Genomic DNA, 21,245 nt, shown 5'->3' with positions numbered 1-21,245 from the left:
TAGGATTTCAGATCCAAATTTGCACTATCTACCCTTCAAGGGTTCAGTCACCACACAGGCTGCTGTCATAACCATGTGGCATAGGACACATCTACCAATGAAACTGACTTCCTTTTTGTAACAGAGAAACTAACAACAACACGTCTAAGATGTTGGTTCTGAAGACTTAGTTCCTATGGTCTAATCACAATACACAAACCTTTAGGACCACCCTCGTGACCAGCAGCAAGTGCCAATAAACCAGCCATTCCTGGCTTACTTGTTAATAGTGGCTATTCCCTCAGGGATATTCAACCATGAATTTGCCACCCACAGCTCTGCCCCTCACAAGTGCCCTGTGCTAACCTCTCCTCCCACAAACAGTAGGAAATGTGAAAAATCTTGGGTCCTAAAACTGATATCCCCGATAGCTCTGGCTTGAGAATGCCAGGTTTCTAGAAAAGGTTAGCACAAAGTGACTTCTAGAGTAAGACTGCAGCAAAAGTGCCTACAACTTCCTTTACATTCTTTTCTCAATTCTATTTTAGATATTCAAGTATTCCAGAGGAATGCACGGCAAACACAACTGGGTACTCATTCTTGAGAAGTTTAGATCTTTGATTCAAAGAAACTTAAGGACCTTGTGACAATTATACTACAGATATAAACAGTAAAAGGCTTTTCTTTTTCTTTTTTTGTAAAGTGGTCCCAAATGAACCAGTTCCTTGAATTTAGTTGAAAATCTTTTGTTTTACACAGAACTTTTCTTTGCAGTGCTATGACAAAAGTACCACTCATTCCCAAATACACACATTCAATCTCCCTACATCCACCCATGCATGTTCCTATAGATGTTCATGCACAATCACAAAGGGTTGAGATAGGACTCTGTTCTCACTGAGGAAAACAAATGACTTCTGAGAAGAATATAGCAAAGCTTGACAAATCTCAGGTCATTCTAACAATGCCCTGTAAAGGCAAATCTCGGTCTTTTGCAAGAACAAGAAGGGTTCTTTAACTGCTGAGGCCCCTGAAGTGTTCTTTCAGGAGAGGTGCTTCAACTATCTCCCTCTTGGTATTTGGAGCAGCCTATGCACCTATTCACTGTTCACTGCATTAATGAGGAAGTGAGGAAAACCCATTAGTTGAACACAGAAGCCTCTGACATAACTGTCTTAGAGCAAAATTGATGATTAGCTTCTAGATTCTGGTCCTACTCCAGGGTAATTTCCCAGAGAAGTTAGCATTACTAGCTCATGGGAACTAATAGCCAGACTACATTAAGACCTTGCCTACCACATGAAGGTCCAGGAGGGCAAGCCCAGGCAGGTTCTAGACTAGACAAGCTGGGCAGATGGGCACTGCCTGCAAAGGGCCCATGGGGCCACGCACAGGGCTGTATCTGGCCCTCCAGCACAGCCACACAGCTCTAAGCAGCCTGACCACTGGTCAGGGGATGACAGAAACCCGACCTTCTAGCTCTGAATTCACCAGTTCTATGTTCCTGTTTATAAACTGAGTCCCTAGGGCTGCTATGAGACATGTGTGGTACATGTTGGACATTTGCACAGAGCCTAATCCGTAGCATGGACTTTGGGTTGGCCTCGACCAAAAATGTTTCAAAGATATGTGTGACCAGTAAACAAAGTAATTTTAATGCATAAAGTTTACCGTCTTCAGTGGACAACAATCAAATCTACTTACTGCTCCTCTTTAGGAAATGGAAAACTATCAGGTTTGAACAGCAGAATATGTGACAAGCCAAGAAAAAAGGAGCATGAAGCATCAGAATCGTGCTTCATCTTTGACTCTCAAATTAAGTGGGCGGGCTTGTCAAAACTGTCATGAGGATTCTGCCTGTAGGATAGAGAGAGGGGCAGGTCACTAGCTGAAGGCTTCTAAGTATTTGACGGAAATACAGATCACACATCACAGAGAAGCAGAGGAAGACCTTGAGCGAGCACACTTCACTATGGAACAAAGCTACCGGGGCATCCCTATTGGTGAGTCATTTGCTTTTAAGTTGGTTCTCTCAGATTCCTGCCTTCAGCATGACTTGTATAGAGGGTGCAAGCTACTGAATTCAGCTACACATGAAGCCCTAGAATTACAGACTTTCACTTATTTCTCAGTGAAGGTCTCCAGCTTTAATGAGATTCTCAAAGAGGTTTGTGATCACAAAAGGTTTGGAAGCCAGGTATGGAAGCAGGAAGTCAGGCTGCCATCGATCATCTATTTGTTGTAAACATAATTGCTCATGCTTTTTTTTTGCATGTTTTTCTCATATTTGTCCTGTTTTCAGTGATATACTGAAATTCCAAAAATAATTAAAGGTACTTCTTAAATATTTGAGTTAATTTTATGCTTCTGATATAATTATGGTTTATTATCAGGCTTTAACATTATGTCCAAAGTTTTATTGCTTTTTCATTTTCATAAATCAACATTTTGATTATAGATGAAATATTCTTAATTTCTTACATAAGGGGCAGTGATTTTGTGTGTGTGCATGCATACTTGTGTATTTATGGGTACATGTGCATATGTAAGCAAATGTCTTTCCTTAGGCACAGATCGCCTTTCTGTTGGGACAAGGTCTCTCACTGGCCTGGAACTCACCTCACAGGCTAGTAAGATTGCTGTGACCAGTGAGCCCCAGGAATACGTCTCTACCTCCTAGTGCTGGGTTTACAAGTATAGACCAGCATGCCCACTTTTTTTTTTTAAATGTGAGTTTTAGGGAATTAATTCAGGTTCTCATGGTTGTAAAGCAAGCACTTTACTGACCACCATCTCCCCAGTCCAATGATTTTCATTCAATACTCTATTTGTATGGTCAAGCCCCTATCTGCCAACATAACACTGAATATGAATCTGTGCATTTTCTGAAGAGTCATGCTAGGGTTGGATCCAGAAAAAATAGAACAAAGTGGCAAATATAAGTCAGAGAACAACAGAGAACTAGATGGTACTCTTAGGAAAGCAAAGCTGTTAATTTCATATTTTAAATAATGAAAAATAAATTGTCCCTATGTGAACCAATAACATATACACCAATATCTGACCTTATTTTAGCACCTCAGAAAGTTATGGAACAGGAGGCCCAACTTCAGCCTATCAAGACTGGATATCTAGCCTTGGGGTCTAGGCATGGGACTATGAGTAACTTTACTGAGGTGAGAAAAGTATTATGCCTCTAGGGAAGGTAGGGGCTGCAGAACCATCAGAGTGGACACTGTTTCCTCCTAGGATTCAACTTCAGGGCAAGAAATGTTCACGTGGATTAAAAAGGGATGATGTCATCAACTTTTATATGCCCTCTTCTGGACTAGGGAATATTATGTCTTGGTAAATCTTACAGAGGTTCTACCCAAACACTTGCTCATCCTAAGGCATCTTCTAGAACCTACACTAGTGGGATATGCATCCAGGACCCTGGCAAGGTTAGCCTGGCTCCTACAGTCAGGCTACAGGTTACATTACCCTATATCCTACTTGTCCTTGGTAAAGTGAGAGAACAGGGCAGAACAGGGTCAGAGACATGGCAGTCATGGAGGATGAAGTCTTGGGTAAGAAAGGCAGGCATGTGGTCATTGCTACAAACCTATTCAGCAGCCACCCTACTTCACGCACCACTGCAATTCTCCAGGATCTGAGGCTCCAGCACAGATGCTATAGACTGACAGAGATGATAAATGTGAAAGTTTGGAGAGTCAGGACCACACCTTAAGTCCCCAGTCAGTCAAAGTTCTGGGCACCTAGGGGTTTTCTTTCCCTTGTTTCCTCATTGATTGCCCTTCACACTATACAGCTCAAGAAGAGTAAACAGGAAGAACGCCCCGATCAGACATAGTTCTTGTCATTCTCCAAACACCTGAGGATATCAGTATGGAAGCCTCCTAGAAGGGGCATTTGATTTGGCTTTCATGATTTTTAACACCAAGTGGGGCTATCTTAGGGTTTCTGTTGCTGTGATAAAACATCATGACCAAAAGCAACTTGGGGAGAACATGTCCTGATAACAGGACATCAGGGCAGGAACTGAAAGCAGGAACCTAGAGGCAGAAACTGAAGCACAGACTACGGAGGAGTGCTGCTTACTGGCTTGTTCCTTCCTTGCTTGCCTGTCCTGTTTTCTTATAGCACACAGGACCACCAGCCTAGGGGTGTCCCCACTCACAATGGGCTGGACCCTCACACCTCAAATACTCATTAAGAAAATGCATTACAGCCAGGCAGTAGTGGTGCATTCCTTTAATCCCAGCACTTGGGAGGTAGAGGCAGGTGGATCTCAGTGAGTTCAAGACCAGCCTGGTCTACAAAGCAAGTTTCAGAACAGACAGGACTGTTAGACAGAGAAACCCTGTCTTAAACAAACAAACAAACAAACAAAACAATCAAAAAAACCCAAAAGAAAACAAAAGTTTAAAAAAATGAAAGTGCACTACAGACCTTCCTACAGGCCAATCTTACAGAGACATTTTCTCAAGTGAGAGTCCTTCTCAGATCTAGCTTGTGTCAAACTGACATAAAACTGATCAGCACAGGGCAGAGAGTGGTAGGCACTTGCTATGAGACTGAAGCAGATGGAGGCAGGCCTCCCTGATAGACAGCAGTCTGTGCTTCCAAAGAGTTGTGGGCCTGGAGAGAAAGCTCAGCACGTAAGAGTACCAGACAGTCTCCAGAGGATCTGGGCTTGATCCTCTGCTCACAACCATCTGTGACTCCAGGCCCAGGCACTCTAATGTCTTCTGGCGTTGGCGAGCGCTACACACACACAGAGCTTACAGGCAGACTTGTAGGCAAAACATTGATACACATGAAATACATAAACACAGAAAACACAAAACAAAACAAAAAATCAAAGGGCTACTATGCCCACTTGATTGTATGGTATCTTTTTTTTTTCTTAAAAAATTGAGCATAGTGTTTTATGGGATATGCATGGGAGGAGTCTGAGATTTTTAGGGTTAATGAAGATTCCCTCATACTGGGCAAGCAGTTTCCCCTGGGAAATGGCCAGCACGATAACAAGTGGGGTTAGAGATGACAAATTGTTTCCTAAATGCAGTTAGTAATTAATAAGGACAGTGGGAAGAAAGAGTGTCAGTCACTCGGACAGAGCCAAATATAACTCTTGGGTTTTGACTCACAACAGACACCATGATGGATGAAAACGACGATATGGATCCCTGGCTCTTCAACATTTCCAGTGACAACAGCGAGGAGCATGAACGTTTCCTAAAGTTCAAGGAGGTCTTTCTGCCCTGCATGTACCTGATGGTGTTTGTCTTTGGACTGATAGGGAACTCCCTGGTTCTGGTTATATACATTTTCTATCAGAAGCTGAGGAGTCTGACAGATGTATTCCTGGTGAACTTACCCGTGGCTGATCTGGTATTTGTCTGTACTCTGCCCTTTTGGGCCTATGCAGGCACCTATGAGTGGGTCTTTGGCACGGTCATGTGCAAAACTCTTCATGGCATGTATACAGTGAACTTCTACGTGTCCATGCTCACTCTCACCTGCATCACGGTGGATCGTTTCATTGTAGTCGTCCAGGCTACCAAAGTCTTTAACCAGCAGGCGAAGTGGAAGATCTGGGGCCAGATCACTTGCTTGCTCACTTGGGTGGTCTCCCTGGTGGTCTCTCTGCCACAGATCATCTATGCTAGAGTTGAACATTTGGACACACGCGTCTGTCAGTATCACAACGAGGCCATTTCCACCGTGGTTCTCACCACACAGATGACCCTGGGGTTCTTCTTGCCATTGCTCACTATGATTGTGTGCTACTCAAGCATTATCAAGACCTTGCTTCACGCTCGAGGTTTCCAGAAGCACAAATCTCTAAAGATCATCTTTGTTGTAGTGGCTGTGTTCCTGCTGACTCAGACCCCCTTCAACCTTGTCATTTTAATCAGGAGCATAAGCAGGGAGTACTATAACATGAGCAGCTTTCAGTATGCCATCATAGTGACAGAGGCTATAGCATACTTTCGGGCCTGCCTTAACCCTGTGCTCTATGCCTTCGTTGGCTTAAAGTTCCGGAAGAACCTCTGGAAACTTGCGAAGGACATTGGCTGCCTCCCTTACTTGGGAGTCTCAAGTCAGTGGAAGTCTTCTGAGGACAGTTCCAAGACTTATTCTGCCTCCCACAATGCAGAGACCACCAGCATGTTTCAGTTGTAGTGGGCATGGCCAGACTTGGAGAAGCTAGCATCAGAATTCTTAGGAGCATGGCTATGTCCATTGGATGCAACAAGAAAGGCTTTGCTTACAGCATGTGGACTCTTGTGGAGAAGTCATTGAAAACTGTGGTGGTATACAAAGCTTCTCAGATATAAACATACCCTGTTCTTAATATCTAAACCTCAATGCTCATAGGAGAATGTCTTGAGATTTGTAAGCACTTTCACTTTTCCATCCCCAAGAATGCTAACTCCAGAGACCTCAGGTTCCCTTTTACCCAGTTTGGAGCTAAAAGTTGAAGAGGAGCTGCATCAACAAAGCTGTTGATGGCAGGTAACATGCAGGGCTCCATAGATTCTTCTATGGGCAAGTGGTGGAGAGCTGAGAACCCTCCCACACAATGTGCTGGTCCATGTGGCTCAGACCTGCCACCAGGCACCTAATAAGGATGAGACCAAGCTCTGATTCATCCAGGGATCTGACTTTTGTATTGGTGGATGCTTATATTTTCTCAGATTCAGATTAGTCTTTGAAAGTGCATCCTAAGAGACTGAAAATGGGCCAGAATAAACAGCTGAATTTCAGTGGTCCACAAAACGCTAGAAAAATGTGTTAAAAGGAGCTTACGGCTATAACAATTCTAAGTAAACTAGAGGGACTCTGGTGGCTTTGCTCAAACGGAACTTTCCAACGCCTGCCACACAAATATATCAAATATTATGAGTTTCATAACTAAGAAATAAAACCTTTTAAAAGTTTTCAAATTGCTTTCATCTTGTACATTATACTTTAACTCGGTATACGTGGGACACAAAACAAAATAAACTCTCACAAATTGCACAAAAACAACCCAGTTAACTTCTAGGCTTAGAATAAAGGAAATAAGTTAAAATTATTTGGGGGCAGTGGTCTATGAAGGAAATAGACTATACCAATGGTAACAATCTTGCTTTCACAGTGGTTTCCTGCTCCTGCCCAAGATGTGGGGTGCATTTATTTAACTCTGTAATACTGCTCCAGGATGAGGTAATTTTACATGCCAGACTGGATTGATGCTGACTAGATCCTAACAATCAGGTGAATAGCCCTATAGGTGTTTGCTGGGTGTTTGCACCACCAAATCATTTATCTAAATATGAACATCTACCTAAAAAGGCTGACCGGAATGCATGGGAGGTTAGCTAACCCTGGGCTCAGGAGCTGGAGAGAGAAGGCTGCCTTTCTGCTCTTTACCAGGTGAGACCTGGAACAAATCAATCTCAACCTCTACTAACATGCTTGCACTCATGACGTAGGTTCCCTCCCTTTCCTCCTTCCCTCCTTCCTTACTATATTGCTGTGTACACCGGCCTGGCCCTGAACTCACAGAAATATGCCTGCCTCTCTCAAGTGCTGAAGTGCTGGGTTAAAGACACAGGCCAGCATACCTGACCTGAACAAATCTCTTAACCTCTGGCCATTTCTTTTTAGCGAGAGCACAAGTTTCTCCGTTGATATGAGGAGGACTTGAGACAACACATATGAAACAGCTGGCACAATGGACTGGGGAGGAATCTCAGCTGGTAGATGCTTGCCCAGTGTGCATGGAGTCCTGGACTTGGACCTAGCACCACATTCAAATTGGGCATGGTGAAACACACCATGAAACATCCCAGTGTTTGGGAGGTGAAGGAAGGAATATCTAAAGTTTAAGGTTATTCTCATCTAAAGAAAGCTTGAGGTCAACTAAGGCTACATGAGACCCAGTCTCAAAACCAAATCAAATCAAATCACCCCCACAGCACAATCTATTTGTAGGTGAAAGGTCCCCAAATTAGCAACAGTCATTTCTTCGAAGATCTAGTAGAGGCTCCTTATGCCATCCATAAGGGTGGGTGTAGTGACATAGGCTGTTGTGTACTTTCTTCTGGACATGTAGGGCATGCCACATAAATTCTGGCTCATCAAAATGTGACCCCATCTTGGAGTACCCATATGGTCTTATGAACCATTTTATCAAACACACACACATAAGGACTATAGTACACTTCCTTGCTATGTACAAGTAACATGCAAGATCAAGTACTTACTCAAACAACTAGCCTGCTCTATGCAGGGTGATAAGGTTAACCTTAAGTGCATTCTCCTTTATTTGCAACACTGCTGATGGATGGGGCCCGAGTCCCTGATTTCCCTAATATTCCAGCTCAGGAGATACAGGCTCTAAATGGGAAACAAGTTGACTCAGGTGAAAGGGCCCTGTAGCTATCTACACAGGTATTCCAGAGAGAGGCGGGATTGGGCACTCAGCACTCAGAGACAGTGCCACCCTAGGCTAATCCCAGAAAGCATCTTCAAGGCCTGGCTCATCATCTCACAGTGCCAGGTGGCAAAGCTCCCTGGGCCTTCCCTGACCAACTGTCTTCCCAAAGAACAAATCAGATGAGATGGAAGAACCTGCTGGATCATGCCCTCTTCTAGGTTCCCCACAGAAATGTTTATACTTGGACCTTTCTTCTCATGCCTCCTAAGTCACTATTTGCCCCATTCTCTGGGCATCTACCTATTCCACCTGAAGAATGTTTCTATCTCTTTCTGTATCTATACCACCATAAGCAACACACACACACACACACACACAACCCCAGCATGTGTTAGTTACAGAGAGCTTGTGTCTGACCTGCACCATGACCAAGGAGGGCTGTTGCTGCAGGCTCCCTTAGAGGTGTTAGAAGTCTCAAGCACTCAGTGATCTTTTCCTCACCTCTGGCTCCCATTCTTGTTCACAGCAGCAGATCATGTCAAAGGCCAGGGCGCTACAGTGGAGTTGGGGGAAAATCTGGATGAACCATGGACCCTGCTTGGATTCAGACTGTCCTAGATATGCTTCAGAGCCTCAGAGCTAAGGCTGTGTGCTCCCCCACCCCACTGTGCTCCTCATTTCTGAGGATCATGGACAAGCTTATGGGCTCTGGCTTCATTTAGACATATGAAGGCCATGATAGCTATGTCTTTAGAGAGGTGAATGCTTGTGACTCTCTTCTAGAGGTCATCTGGTCACCCGGGAATTCTTGGTGTCTTGGCTGAGGAGATGGTGCCACAAGAAAGCAGAAGTGGGAACACAGAATCCAGTTCTTGGTTACTCCGGCTCCACAGAGCCTTCAAAATAGCACCTAGGCCAGGTGCTCAGTTAGTGCTGCCTTACAGGCAGCTTGGTACTGCCATCTCCCTTTCTCAGAGGAGACCTGAGTGAGGACTGGTCCTTGTTAGCAGCTTCTCTTCCCCCAAACACTGGCCACAGAGCTTTCCGGCAGGCGTGATACCACACAGAGAGCCTGCCTGCCCTGGAGTCCTTTGCAGTCAGACGTCCTTGGTTAATACAGGCATAAGGTGGCTTTTGAACTTTAACCATGATCACCATATCCTGTCCTTGTTTCGTTTCTGTGACAGCAGGCATCAGATCTCTTGGTTGGTGACCACACTTCCCCCACTAAACACTCTGGCCACAAAGCCCTGGTTCTGAAGCGATTGCTGGCAAACAGACTCTGAGGGTAGGTTTCAGATCATTTCGTGTAATCTGGGTACCTGTAGGAGGCTTTTTTTTTTTTTTTTAAGAAGCGGCTACAAGTTGAAGATACTGAGAAACATGTGAACACAGAAGATACGTACATCCCAGGCTGACATCAACATCAGCAACATCACCTATCTCCACAGGAGGTTTCTGGCTCAGGCCTTGTCTCCAATTGCCTTTCTTAAGGAGGGGTAGAGTCTAGGCTCTCCCAAACAGCTAAAGGAGCTCATTTAGAGGCTGCACTGTACGGCCACAGGGCCTGGAGCTTAAGTTCTTCACCCTGAACAGCCCGTATATCTCGTACCGAGAGAGGAGGCCAGACTGTGGAGACTTTGGCTGTATGTGAGCTGGGCAGAGGCCAAAGGAGCCAACTACCTATCACCTCAGTTCCAAGAACAACTGGAAATCTGGGTAGTGGTGTATAGGACACAGAGGGAGAAAGGTTGTGAAGGACATCTATCTGCTACAGGTGAGGGCTGTGTTCCTGCTAATTATCACCGATCAAGATAAGACAGGAATGGGGGAAAGGCAGCTGCCAACAGGAGATCCTGTTAGGTTTCCCTGGAGACTTTTCCTTGTTCTACCATTTCCAGGAAGGGTCAAAGCTTAATTCCTCTTTCATGACTTTGTTCCTCAGATTGCGTACCTTTCCCTCTAAGTTTCTTGTGAGGGTACTGGTGCAAGTGTAGGGCTTTCTTTCCCATACTTTATCAGACTCTTGGTGTCTTGGAATGCTAAGGGAAAGCTACCATACATGCTAACACACTAGAGTGTAGAAAGGTGTTTCTTCATTCACACAGGTGAGATACAGGGACCACAGGTTCCCACCAGTCAATCCCAGATCTGTGTTGGTGGCTGCAGGCCAGCATACTGGCAGTTTTCTTTCTCTGTAACAGTTCCTGATTTCCCAAGACCAAAAACTACGCATACTGGTCAGCAGTCTAGAAGCTTTTTGTTTCTGTTCCTACCAGGAAAGAGGAAGGTGAAAGATGAGGGAGGAAGCATTATGCTGGTTACAGATGTTTGTGCCAAAACGCTTTCAAATCAATGGCATCCTTCTGAGTTCTCACCATGCAGCTTTCCAAGTACCAAGGACAGAATATAGTTTATTGCTAATGGAAGAAAAGACATCTTGGGGACCACTGGGTCATGGTGGTCAGGGTGAACACTGATGATTACTGACCAGTACGTGTCAGAGAAGTGTTTAAGGAAGGAGAGGATTGGTCCAGAGTCACAGGAGCAACAGTGAATAGGAGCCATCTTAGGTCTGACAAAGAGGGTTTGTCCATGAGCTGAATTCAGTGACTTTAGTAAGAGTACACACAAGTGTAGCGATATACTTAAGCCTAAAATCTAGGCTAACAGTCTCATGAAGATTTAAGTTCAGCCCTGCCATGTGGCAGAAATTGACATGATAAAGGTAACAGTTAATTCCTGGTTCTGTTTTAGATTCTGAGCAGGAGACAGAGATCTCACTGTGAGTAAGCAATTTTGAGACTGTATTTGCTACTTTTCTCATTGATATTATAAAATATCTGACAGGAACAACTTAAGAAAAGATTTATTTTGGCTCAGAGAGTATTAGTCCATCATAGCAGGGAAGGCATGGCAGAACAGCTCCATTTAGACTTATTTATATGACATTGGGCTTGGAAGCAGAGAACTCATGCTGGAACTTTCAAAGGCTCGTCCTTAGTAATTTCTCTGACCTATACTTCCACCAGTCAGGCTACACCTTCTAAATGATCCATAGCCTTCAAAATAGTGCCACAAGTCTAGGATGAAAAATTGTGAACAAACTTGCCAGGGACATTAGATTCAAAACATAACATTTAGTCCTTGACCCCCTTGGGTCAAGATGGCTCACTGCCATCTCACAATATAAAATCTACTTAGTTCAGCTTCAAAGTTCAAAGTCCCTTTTGAGAATTAAAGGTATGCTCAATAGTGAGACCCTGTAAAGTCAAAATTTAAATTATATACTTTTAATATATAAACATTTCCATTCTAAAAAGGCAGTATGAGGGTAGAACAAAGAAAGACATGACAAATTAACAGTGAAAACGTTAAGTCTGAGTTTCATGTCTGGCACGAGGAACACATTTGATGTTAGCCCTACCTTTATGGGCCTTCTTGCCAGTTACACTTACAGGGTCTCTTTTGGACTGGTTCTACTAGGTGCCTGTAGCTTTCCTTGGTAAATGTTCTACATTCCTGGTATCTCTAATACATTGGAGTCTCCACTGTAATTTAGGCTTTACCCTCAAATTTTTATGCATAGCCCACTAATGGACTACCAGAGAATCCGACTCTACTACATATTGCTTGGCCTCCCAGACTGTTCTCTAGGTATAAACCTATCTTGGTGCAAACCTCCATGACCTGCAACTCTTAGGTTCTGCAATGCCTACAAAGACAGCACCATGTGGATAATGTCAAATTCTGCTGCCAGCTTGATGAGTACCAAGTATTATCTTATCCAAGGTCAGTATTCTTGGATCACAGCTGAAGTAATGGAGTGTCTGTGTAGCTAAACCTGGAAAAATACTTTCTAGGTGATTATTTCAGAGAAGACCACTCCTGTGGCTTCATCTTTTCAGACATTCTCTTTTTAAAGGAAAGTAAAATGCATTTAGATTTTCATATTCTGAAGCCTTTAATGAGAGGGCTCTTTCCCCTAAAGTCCCCTTTCCCCCTACTGTAACAATGTAAAGCAGCTATAAATGGTATTAATTTTAACAGTTTTAACTACTTTGTCCACAGTTACTGTGGTCTCTTGCTGTGGCAGCCTGAGCTGACTAATATAGTGGCCTTAGTGAAGATGCTGAATCAGTGCACCACACACACTTCCCAGAACTTTCTGGTACAGTGCCTTCCTGAATGTTTCCTAAGCACTGTCACTTTTTAAGAGCCACCTGACTCTGAACACCGTTCTGAGGCATCCTCCCTTGGTAGAGATAGTTGATCCTGCTTCTAGCACCTTATTTTCCTTTGATGAGAAAGTACAAAGGACAGGTACTTAATGAGTACTTAGGAAATGGAGGTAACATCTACTCACTGTTCAGCCATATTTGGGTCCAATGAATCAGTTTCGGTGGGTGTTTCAGGCAAGGAGGAGCCAGATTCTTGAATCTGGCACAATTCCTCATCAGTGATGATGTCAAACACAGCATCGTCTGGTGGTCTGCAGACTGAGTTTGCTCCTGGGTGGTGGAGGCAAAGCAGGAGAGAAAAAGACAAACATGCCATTAGGCATAGGACTAGGGATAACACAAGGAAGTAAGGGGTGCTGCTATGGAGAACAAGACGGAATACACTTTAAATGGCCTCTAACTGGCGCTATTCTATCTAGGTATGAGAGAAGGACTACTGGAACATTCCAGGAAAACAGAGGGAGTACAGAAGATTTTGAATAGATAGTCTCAAGACCTCTTTCAACGGCAGAGTAGAAGTTTCAAGGACTACCACATTCTCTAGAATCTTTATTTAGAAAGAAAAAAAAATCTGTCAAAACTATATCAGATAAGAAACTAACAAAGAAAATCTACTGATCCAGTGCAGTGAGGCCTTGCTCCATTAAACACAATAAGAAATAATCTGAAACAGGAGATTACTTGATTCATACCCCCTCTTTTGGTCCACTGTTGGGCAGAACAGAACCTCTCTTTGTTCAGAAAACTGCAGGAGGCATTGAGTGTTGTGTTTGACCTTGACCACTCAATTGGCAGGAACTGGGCCAGTCACCTACCCATAAACATGTTTCATATTTAATATAAGGGTAGGTCTGAGGCAGAAAAAAATAAGAGCAGACAGAAAATGAGAGAAATCAAAACAAGCAACCTCAGCACACTAACACTGTTATCACTTGGTGTGTTGAACACCTACCACTGAGATAGGGCAAGGGAATCTGGCTACTTAGAAGACCAGTTTAGCTGTCCTCGGCTTTAGAGGTAATGTTTTTCCTCTCAAGTTTCTGTAACAAAAAACGAGAAGAACAAACTGACAAAAAGGACCCAGTTACACTCCTAAATCTGTTTTCTGAGGCTGATAAAGAGATGGGAAATGGGCAAGAGATACACAAGACAATGTTTACCAGAGTAAATGGAAGTCATATCATGTTCATAGATTAAATGGACAACACTTTATTAAGCTGTCAAATCTCAGACAGGTAGTGGTGGTGCACACCTTTAATCTAAGCACTTGGGAAGCAGAGGTAGGTGGATCTATGTGAGTTTGAGGCCAGCCTGGTCTACAGAGCGAGTGCCAGGACAGGCTCCAAAGCTAAACAGAGAAACCCTGTCTCGAAAACAAACAAACAAACAAAAAGATATTAAATCTCTCCAAATTGCTCTCCAGATCCAATGAAATCTCAATGAAAACCTCATCATGGTTTATTTTTAGAAACTGAGAAACTCATTCTATAATTTATATGTTCGATGAAGAACAAAATTGGAGAGCTTTCTTTGCCTGTCAGTCAGATGCATTAAGAATCTATTGTAAATAGCTAGACATGGTAGCATACATCTTTCATCCCAGTACTCGGGAGGCAGAGGCAAACTCACCTCTGTGAGGTCAAAGCCAGCTTGGTGTACAGAGTGAGTTCCAAGATAGCCAGGACTGTTTCATAGAGAATCCTGTCTCAAAAAGCCAAAACCAAACAAACAACCTACCCCCGCCCCCACAACCCAACAACAACAAAAGATTCTATGGTAACCAACTGGACATGGTGGCACATGTCTTTAATTCCAGTACTTCGGAGGCAGAGGCAGGTGGATTTCTGTGAGTTTGAAGCCACTTGGTCTACATAATGGGTTCCAGGACAACCAGGGTTATATAGAGAAATCAATTCTGTCTCAAACAACCAAAAATACTAAAAACCAAACAACACCACCAAAAAAACATAGTATCTATGGTAATCATACAGTAAGAATTGGTGGAAAGAAAAGGCACATAGATGAACAGAAAGGAGCAAAGTCTAGATACAGACTCAAATATATGAGGTCAGTTTTTTGGTTTTTAGTTTGCTTGCTATTTTCAATTGGCTTTTTCAAATATACAAAAGCATTGTGTGTGTGTGTGTGTGTGTGTGTGTGTGTGTGTGTGTGTGCACCCAAATGTGTCACTGGGAATTCAATCTAGTGTCTTTCACATGCAAAGCAATCACTCCACCATTGAGCCACACCTCCACCCCACACAGAAAGGCAATTCTGAGGAAAACAAAATAGACTTCAACTAATGATGTTGCAACTCTAAACAAAAAGTAAAAACTAAGCCACCCAATACTCTATATTATCACTTTACCCCCCCCCCCCAAAACTAACTCAAAACAGGCTACACAGACACACACACACACATACATACACAATCCTAAAAAAATAAAAACTAGAAGAAGCCAGATGTGGTGGCACACACCTTTAACCTTAATACACTCAGGTATTGGAGACAGGCAGATTTCTGAGTTTGAGTCCCAGTCTACGTAGAGTAACAGGACAGCTGGGCTACAAAGTGAGTCCCCTGTCACAAACAAACCACTCACACAACCAACCCCCAAAAAACCCAACCCAAAACTTTTAGAAGAAAAAAAAACCTTTTGAGTACAGGTGTAAGCAAAGTTAGATACATAAAAAAAAACCTGACATATAGAACGTGATATAAATATTACTTTATCAAAACTACAACTTCTGCTCTTCAAAAAGAAAAGCTGTAAATCAGAAGGAAACATTTATAAGACATATTTGATAAAGAATATATATCCAGACTATGTAGGACTTGCAAACTTCAGTATTTAAGAGATCGAGAAAGATTTGAAGACCCCAATGCTATGTGTAAAAAAGCACAAATCCCATTCCTGAGTGGTAGGGTCCATTGATCTATTTAAAGAAGAAAGGAACAGGATTCTGAAGGTTTCTCAGCCTGCATCCAGGCTGAGATCAAAGGAGAGCTCACAAGGTCTAACTGTAGCCAGCAGTGATGCCTGAACAGAGAAAAGCCCCATCTCTGCCATCTCTGCTCTAATCCTTGGCTCTACACCTACAGTGTAGTAGTGTCCAGCAGAGAGCCTGGGTCACCTATTAGGGTGGATGCAGAAGTAGCAGGAATCAAACCCTTTGTCTGTTTCCTGGCTGAGATGGAGGAAGAGAAAGTGAGAAAGATATTGACTACTGAAGGTACAATTGCTGGTCTTATGTTACCACTGGGCAGATAATGGATATCAGAAAGGTGGTCCTGGGGAACTGACTCTTCAAGGTACGGGGTATATTTCACTGGTAGTATGTGCGTATACACACTCATATTAAATCACAATCACGACAGGAGAAAGTTACTTGCTTATCAACCCCAAAAATATAAGAAAGTTTTAGGCTGGCAGTAGTATATATTTAGGAACTCTTAGACACCTAAGTTTGGGAAGCACTGAATGAATGAATCTTGCTCAAGCTAACTGGCCATAGTGAGAAAGCAGTGACGTCAATGAACCCAAAAGGCAAGAGCCTGACCTTGGTTTCCTATGGCCTGGGGGCCTGCTTTAGCTGGTGAAACCACGGGGCTGGGCTCTCCCTGGCTAGTGCTAGAGCCACTGCTATCAGGAGATCCAGGGCTTTCACCAAACTTCTGGAAGCAGGCTCGGCAGCAGCGTTCCTTCTTGCTACTGGGCTTAGTCATAACATAGTTGTTACAGCAGTAGTAACAGAAGACGTGGCCACATATCCTGGGAATGAAACAAGAACAGGCTTTCAGAAAGGTGTACAATCGATTGTGCATCACTGAGATCTGCTAAGCACCAGAACAAGTCTCTGTGTTGGGTTCCGGATGGCCCATGACTCTCCAGACCTAGCTCTGTCCTTAATGCAGAGTGTGCTGTAAACCCATTTCATAAGAGTCCAACAAAACCATCATGGTGAGCTTAGCAGAGAATGATTTATTTCCGTAGGTCCTCGAGGCAGGAAGAACCTCAGGACCCACCTTTCCTAGGAGCCTGAAGGACCTGTGTTCTCTGGCACCATCTACATCCCCCATAGGCTCAAGAAAAGCTAAAGGGTTGGTGTTCTCTGAGTGTCCCACATGCCTGTGAGTCCCCTTAACCCCACCCACATTTCCTTTCAGGGGGCCTTGAGTGTCCTGCTAGGACCCCAATAATACATACTCTTCTCCCACTTCCCACACTCGTCTCAGACCCCTCACCCAGCCTCCACCCTGGCGAGCCGCGGGCTGCTGACCTGCAGTGGTGCCGCCGCACTATCCAGCTGAACTCCCGCTTGCAGTCATGGCAGTGGCTGGCTTCCACGTCCCCAAGACATTTCTCTTCAGCACTGAGCTTTTGCTGGAATTCCAGTGCATCAGACTTTTGCCAGAGAGCATCTTTGTCCCTGCAATAATACCACAATTTAAGAATCCAAAAGGAGCAGAGGATGACCCTGTTTCATTTCAGAAAGCTGATATCAAATGTTCCAAACCATAGAAGCTAAATAAGTTTTCTTCTAAATGCTCTCTTCTCAACTCGAGGTTTGTGCTGACCTCTCCAAAAGAATCCCAGACATTGATTCTTTGACTCCATGTATGTGAGAGCATGTAAGAGGCACATGATATATACCAAAGGCTGTGTCATCCACAAGGAATTGCCAGCACTGATACATCACTCAGGGATCTTACACTAAAAACAAATTACTAATGAAAGTAGTATGCCACCAACTTGACAATGGACATGCTGTGAGTGGGCATGCAATATGCAGGTTGCTGAATGTACGACTGTGTAGCATTTATGTGCAGTGACTGTGAAGTGTGAAAAGGGCATCTGATCCTCTAAGATTGTAATTGAAGATGAGTGCTGAAAATTGAACCCAGGTCCTCTGGAAGTGGGTAAGGGTTAGGAATATAAAGATGACTGACTTTTTTCAAGGATACCTAAATTGTAAGGAGACAGGCTGACTCATCTTCTGGTCCAGCTTGTTCTTCCAGTTAGTCCACAGCATCTGACCAATATGTCCCTAGGAAACCAGATACTCACACCCTGGACTGTGAGAATGCTACTTGGTTTCTCTACCACATTCCTCAAGAAGATACCTGGAATTCTAACAAGTGAGTAGATACAGGCATATTATTACACTCATGACTCTACCACCACAAATGGAAGTGAATGAGATCTTATCTGCCTTGTGTTTTATCGACTGTCTCTTGACACATTCGTTTTTCAAGGCGTAGTTGTGTAAGAGCCATTGTCTTGGAAGCTGGTGTGACAGTATACATTTTTTAATCCCAAAACTCAGGAGGCAGATAGGCAGGTAGATTTCTGTGAGTTTGAGGTCTGACTTATCTACAATAGGGAGTCTCAGGTCAGCCAGGGAGACATAGTAAGACCCTGTCTCAAAATAAAATACAGCCAAATAAAGCAAAAAGATTTATTGTCTTGGAAAGTTTGATATGGAGTATTCATAGATAAAGCAATACTTTGTCTGGGCTTTGCTTCAAAGCCATCTAGAGGTGGGAAGATGTAAGTGGCCATGGATTGATTCCTGTTGAGGTTGAATGATGCATAATTATTATGACTTGAGTTTGAAACAGCCCCTCAAGTGTTTTGTCACAGAAAGGAAGTAAGGAAGGAAAGGAGGGAGGGAGGGAGAGAAGAAGGAAGAAAGGAAGGAAGGAAAACAGTTATAATACTTTATCTTCCATATTTGATTCCTTTAAGAAAAAGTTAAAGTTGTGAGTGACTTGCACTCATTTACCAACCAGGACATTTCACATAAAACCCCAGCTTCCCATGTCTGTCTTGGAAAGTAAGGCTGGTTTTGAGTGGCAAGAGTGGAACATACTGGGACCCTCAGAGTCCCCTCTAGTTTGGTTCCCACATGGACACTGCTGCTGGGTCCCGACAGGGAGCCCCACTCTTGGGAAAGTGGGACAGGACAAGAGAAGGTTCACTGGAGATGGGCATGGGATGGGGAAATGACCAAAGTTACTAAATATCATTTTACTGTCATTCTTTGCCAGGCACTCAGAGTTTGAACATAAACCCGCATCCACACAAAAACACAAATCACCGGTGTGATCAGGGAAATCCAGCCTTCAAGAATGCCAAAGCCTAGTGGGATCCTGCAGGCATATGGCTCCCTGACAGCAAACCATTGGATAGACCTTGAGGAAAATGAACTGTCATTTTCAGAAATGGTTTTTTTTTTTTTTCCCCTAAGAAAAGCCAATCATGGACAGGGTTTTCCACTGCTTCACACTCACCTGAGCAGCTCTATCAGCCGTTCCTCAAGGTATTTCTTGGTTCTGTTCAGGTCGTCTAGGTCTGCATGCATCTTCTGGTCATTCCTTTCCCTGTTTGTCACCTCCTGGCAGAGTTTGTTATAATATTCTTGGATTTTTGATGTGGCCTTTTCAAGTTCCTTCTGAGTTCTGGGAGAGGAGAAATACATTTTCCTGGTTAGCTCTGACATTCAGCTTCCCAGAATCTGTGTGCTCTTCAGGCCTTCAATAACAGGTCCTGTCGACCTCTTGGCCTTTCCCTCTCATGGTGAGACATGACCTGTTCACAGGTTATGCATTATCCCAAAATCTGAGACTCTCCCTACCTTCTTGTCAAAATGAAAGGGGTATTCTGAGATGGCAGAGACATTCCAGGATGTTAACATGCTCAGTGAGTGAGACATGGCACTCCTGTAAGGATTTCTAGACAGGACTTGAGGCTGGGAGGAGCCAGATGGGAAAAGACTTGTGGAGTGGTGATGGAGGATGAGCACAGGTGATGAGTCAGGACATAAAGTAAAGGCATGGTCTCTCCTTGCTCTCAGGTGTCTTTGGGACTCTGCTTTGAGGAGGGTGCTGGGTCTTTAGCAGGCCTTTTACCTGATAAGTCCTCCAATCCCCTGAATTTCTGTTCTAGGTCCTGTGGAATCTTAGCATACAACAGAGGGGGCTGGTGGAGCTGGCTGTCTGCCCAATCCCATGCATTCCACATGCAGTTTTAACTATCACCTTAGATGGTAGTTTCTAAGAATGTTACAAACCCCAAGATCCAACAAGGTGTTTGTAAGAACTCCATTAAACAGAAATTCTATGGAAAGAGTACATTGTTTGTATGCTTTCGAGGCAAGTCTTACACATAGCTACCAGAGGTTATTAAATAATCAATGTCCACAAAATGATTTCAGGGTACACAACACAAAACATCATGGGAAGTCTAATCCTAGGCAGATGAATTATGCAATTCTGAGCAGCTAAAACAAATCCTCTGAGATCTTCCATATAACCATTCTTATAGTATTTGGCTTTGTTTTTTGAAATAGGGTCTCACTATGTAGCTCTGGCTGGCCTGGAACTTGCTATTTAGACTAGGATGACCTCAAACTCAAAGAAATTCACCTGCCTTCTGCCCTCCCTCCTGAATGCTGGGATTAAAAACATTTGCCACAGTAGAGTTGATGTTGACAGGCCTGCAGGTGATTCTCCTCGCCACCCCGAAAGTGTGTGGGTGCTCTGGCCCCACCCCTCCTCTGCCATATGGTGGAGTGGATGAGGAAGAGAAGAACTTCCCCTGCCCTTGCCACCTGTGGTGGTGAAGAATTGGCCTTGGGGTCATGAGAGTGGGAGAATTGGCAATGCACCTCACCTGCACACAACTGGTAGACCCTCTTGGCTGGGGGCACAGGTGAGTCAGTCCAGAGGGTATGAAAGCAGGAGAGCTGACCCCCTCATCAGTCATGTGGTGGCATGGGTGAGGGAAAGATACTTGTCCCCTTGCCACCTAGCCTGGGGTCATGAGAGCAGGAGAGCTGGTCCTGCCCTTCACTGGCTGTAGCACATAAGGAAGCAGGCCCTACAATTTGCCTGGGGAGCACACTAGAGCTGACCCTGTTGGCAAGGGTGCAGGTGAGCTGGTCCTGTGAATGTGAGAACAAGAGAGTGACACCTGCCCCCTTTCTCATATGCCATGTGGTGACATGGCAGGGGGAAATATGCCCTCCACCACCCACGCACTGCCAACTGCCTTGGGGGCAAGAGAATGAAAGAGTTGGCCCTGTCCCTCACCAACTGCAGCAATTGGGAAAGTGGGCCATATAACTTGTCTAGGCAAAACGTAGAGCTGGTCCTGGTGATGTGAGTGCAGGTGAGCATGAGAGTAGGAGGACCGGCCCTGCTCCTTGTTCCCTGCTGCACTGGGTGACTAGCTGGGGCAGTGCTGAAAAGCTAGCCCTAGTGGTGACAATGAGGGAGACCTGGCAGGCTGACCAACCCAGCTAAGCTAGCACTTAGGCTCAGAAACAGGGCTATGACTTGGTCCACCCAAACATCCACGTCACTTATGAACTGCTGGAGGGGCTGGATCTACATATCCGCAAAACAACAGAATATCCGGGAGGAGTTCCATTGTATCTACAGAGTAGTAGAAGCCAGAGGCCTTGAGCCAGACCAATGATCCATTGCAAAGAACACTTATAAGTAAAGATGTTTAGATTAAGGGGTATACTGTATGACTCACTGGTTTATACTATAGCTTCTATGTCAAAATTTTTTCTTTCTTTCT

General features: G+C 44.0%; 2 protein-coding genes across 5 annotated transcripts in view; one reads left to right on the top strand and one right to left on the bottom strand.

Moving 5' to 3' along the window:
• Positions 1-21,245, bottom strand: part of Fyco1 (FYVE and coiled-coil domain autophagy adaptor 1) — a 67,060-nt gene that overhangs the window by 13,162 nt on the left and 32,653 nt on the right. For all 4 annotated transcript variants that reach the window (XM_048424186.3, XM_048424189.3, XM_048424188.3 and 1 more), the window contains 4 exons: positions 18,950-19,117; positions 16,936-17,085; positions 16,216-16,427; positions 12,780-12,924 (listed from right to left, as the gene is read on the bottom strand). In XM_048424186.3, the coding sequence (XP_048280143.3) occupies positions 12,780-12,924; positions 16,216-16,427; positions 16,936-17,085; positions 18,950-19,117 (675 nt within the window). The remainder of the gene's footprint in view (positions 1-12,779; positions 12,925-16,215; positions 16,428-16,935; positions 17,086-18,949; positions 19,118-21,245) is intronic.
• Cxcr6 (C-X-C motif chemokine receptor 6) lies at positions 1,792-6,929 on the top strand. Its single transcript, XM_085689110.2, has 2 exons — positions 1,792-1,982; positions 5,138-6,929. The coding sequence occupies exons 1-2, from the start codon at positions 1,952-1,954 to the stop codon at positions 6,169-6,171; spliced, it is 1,065 nt and encodes a 354-aa protein (XP_085545236.1). The 5' UTR covers positions 1,792-1,951; the 3' UTR covers positions 6,172-6,929.

Source organism: Myodes glareolus, chromosome 4 (genome assembly GCF_982192425.1).
Source record: "Myodes glareolus chromosome 4, mMyoGla1.1, whole genome shotgun sequence".
Classification (NCBI taxonomy): domain Eukaryota; kingdom Metazoa; phylum Chordata; class Mammalia; order Rodentia; family Cricetidae; genus Myodes; species Myodes glareolus.
The sequence above is the reverse complement of the archived record's forward strand: the minus strand, read 5'-3'. Positions and strand labels throughout refer to the sequence as shown.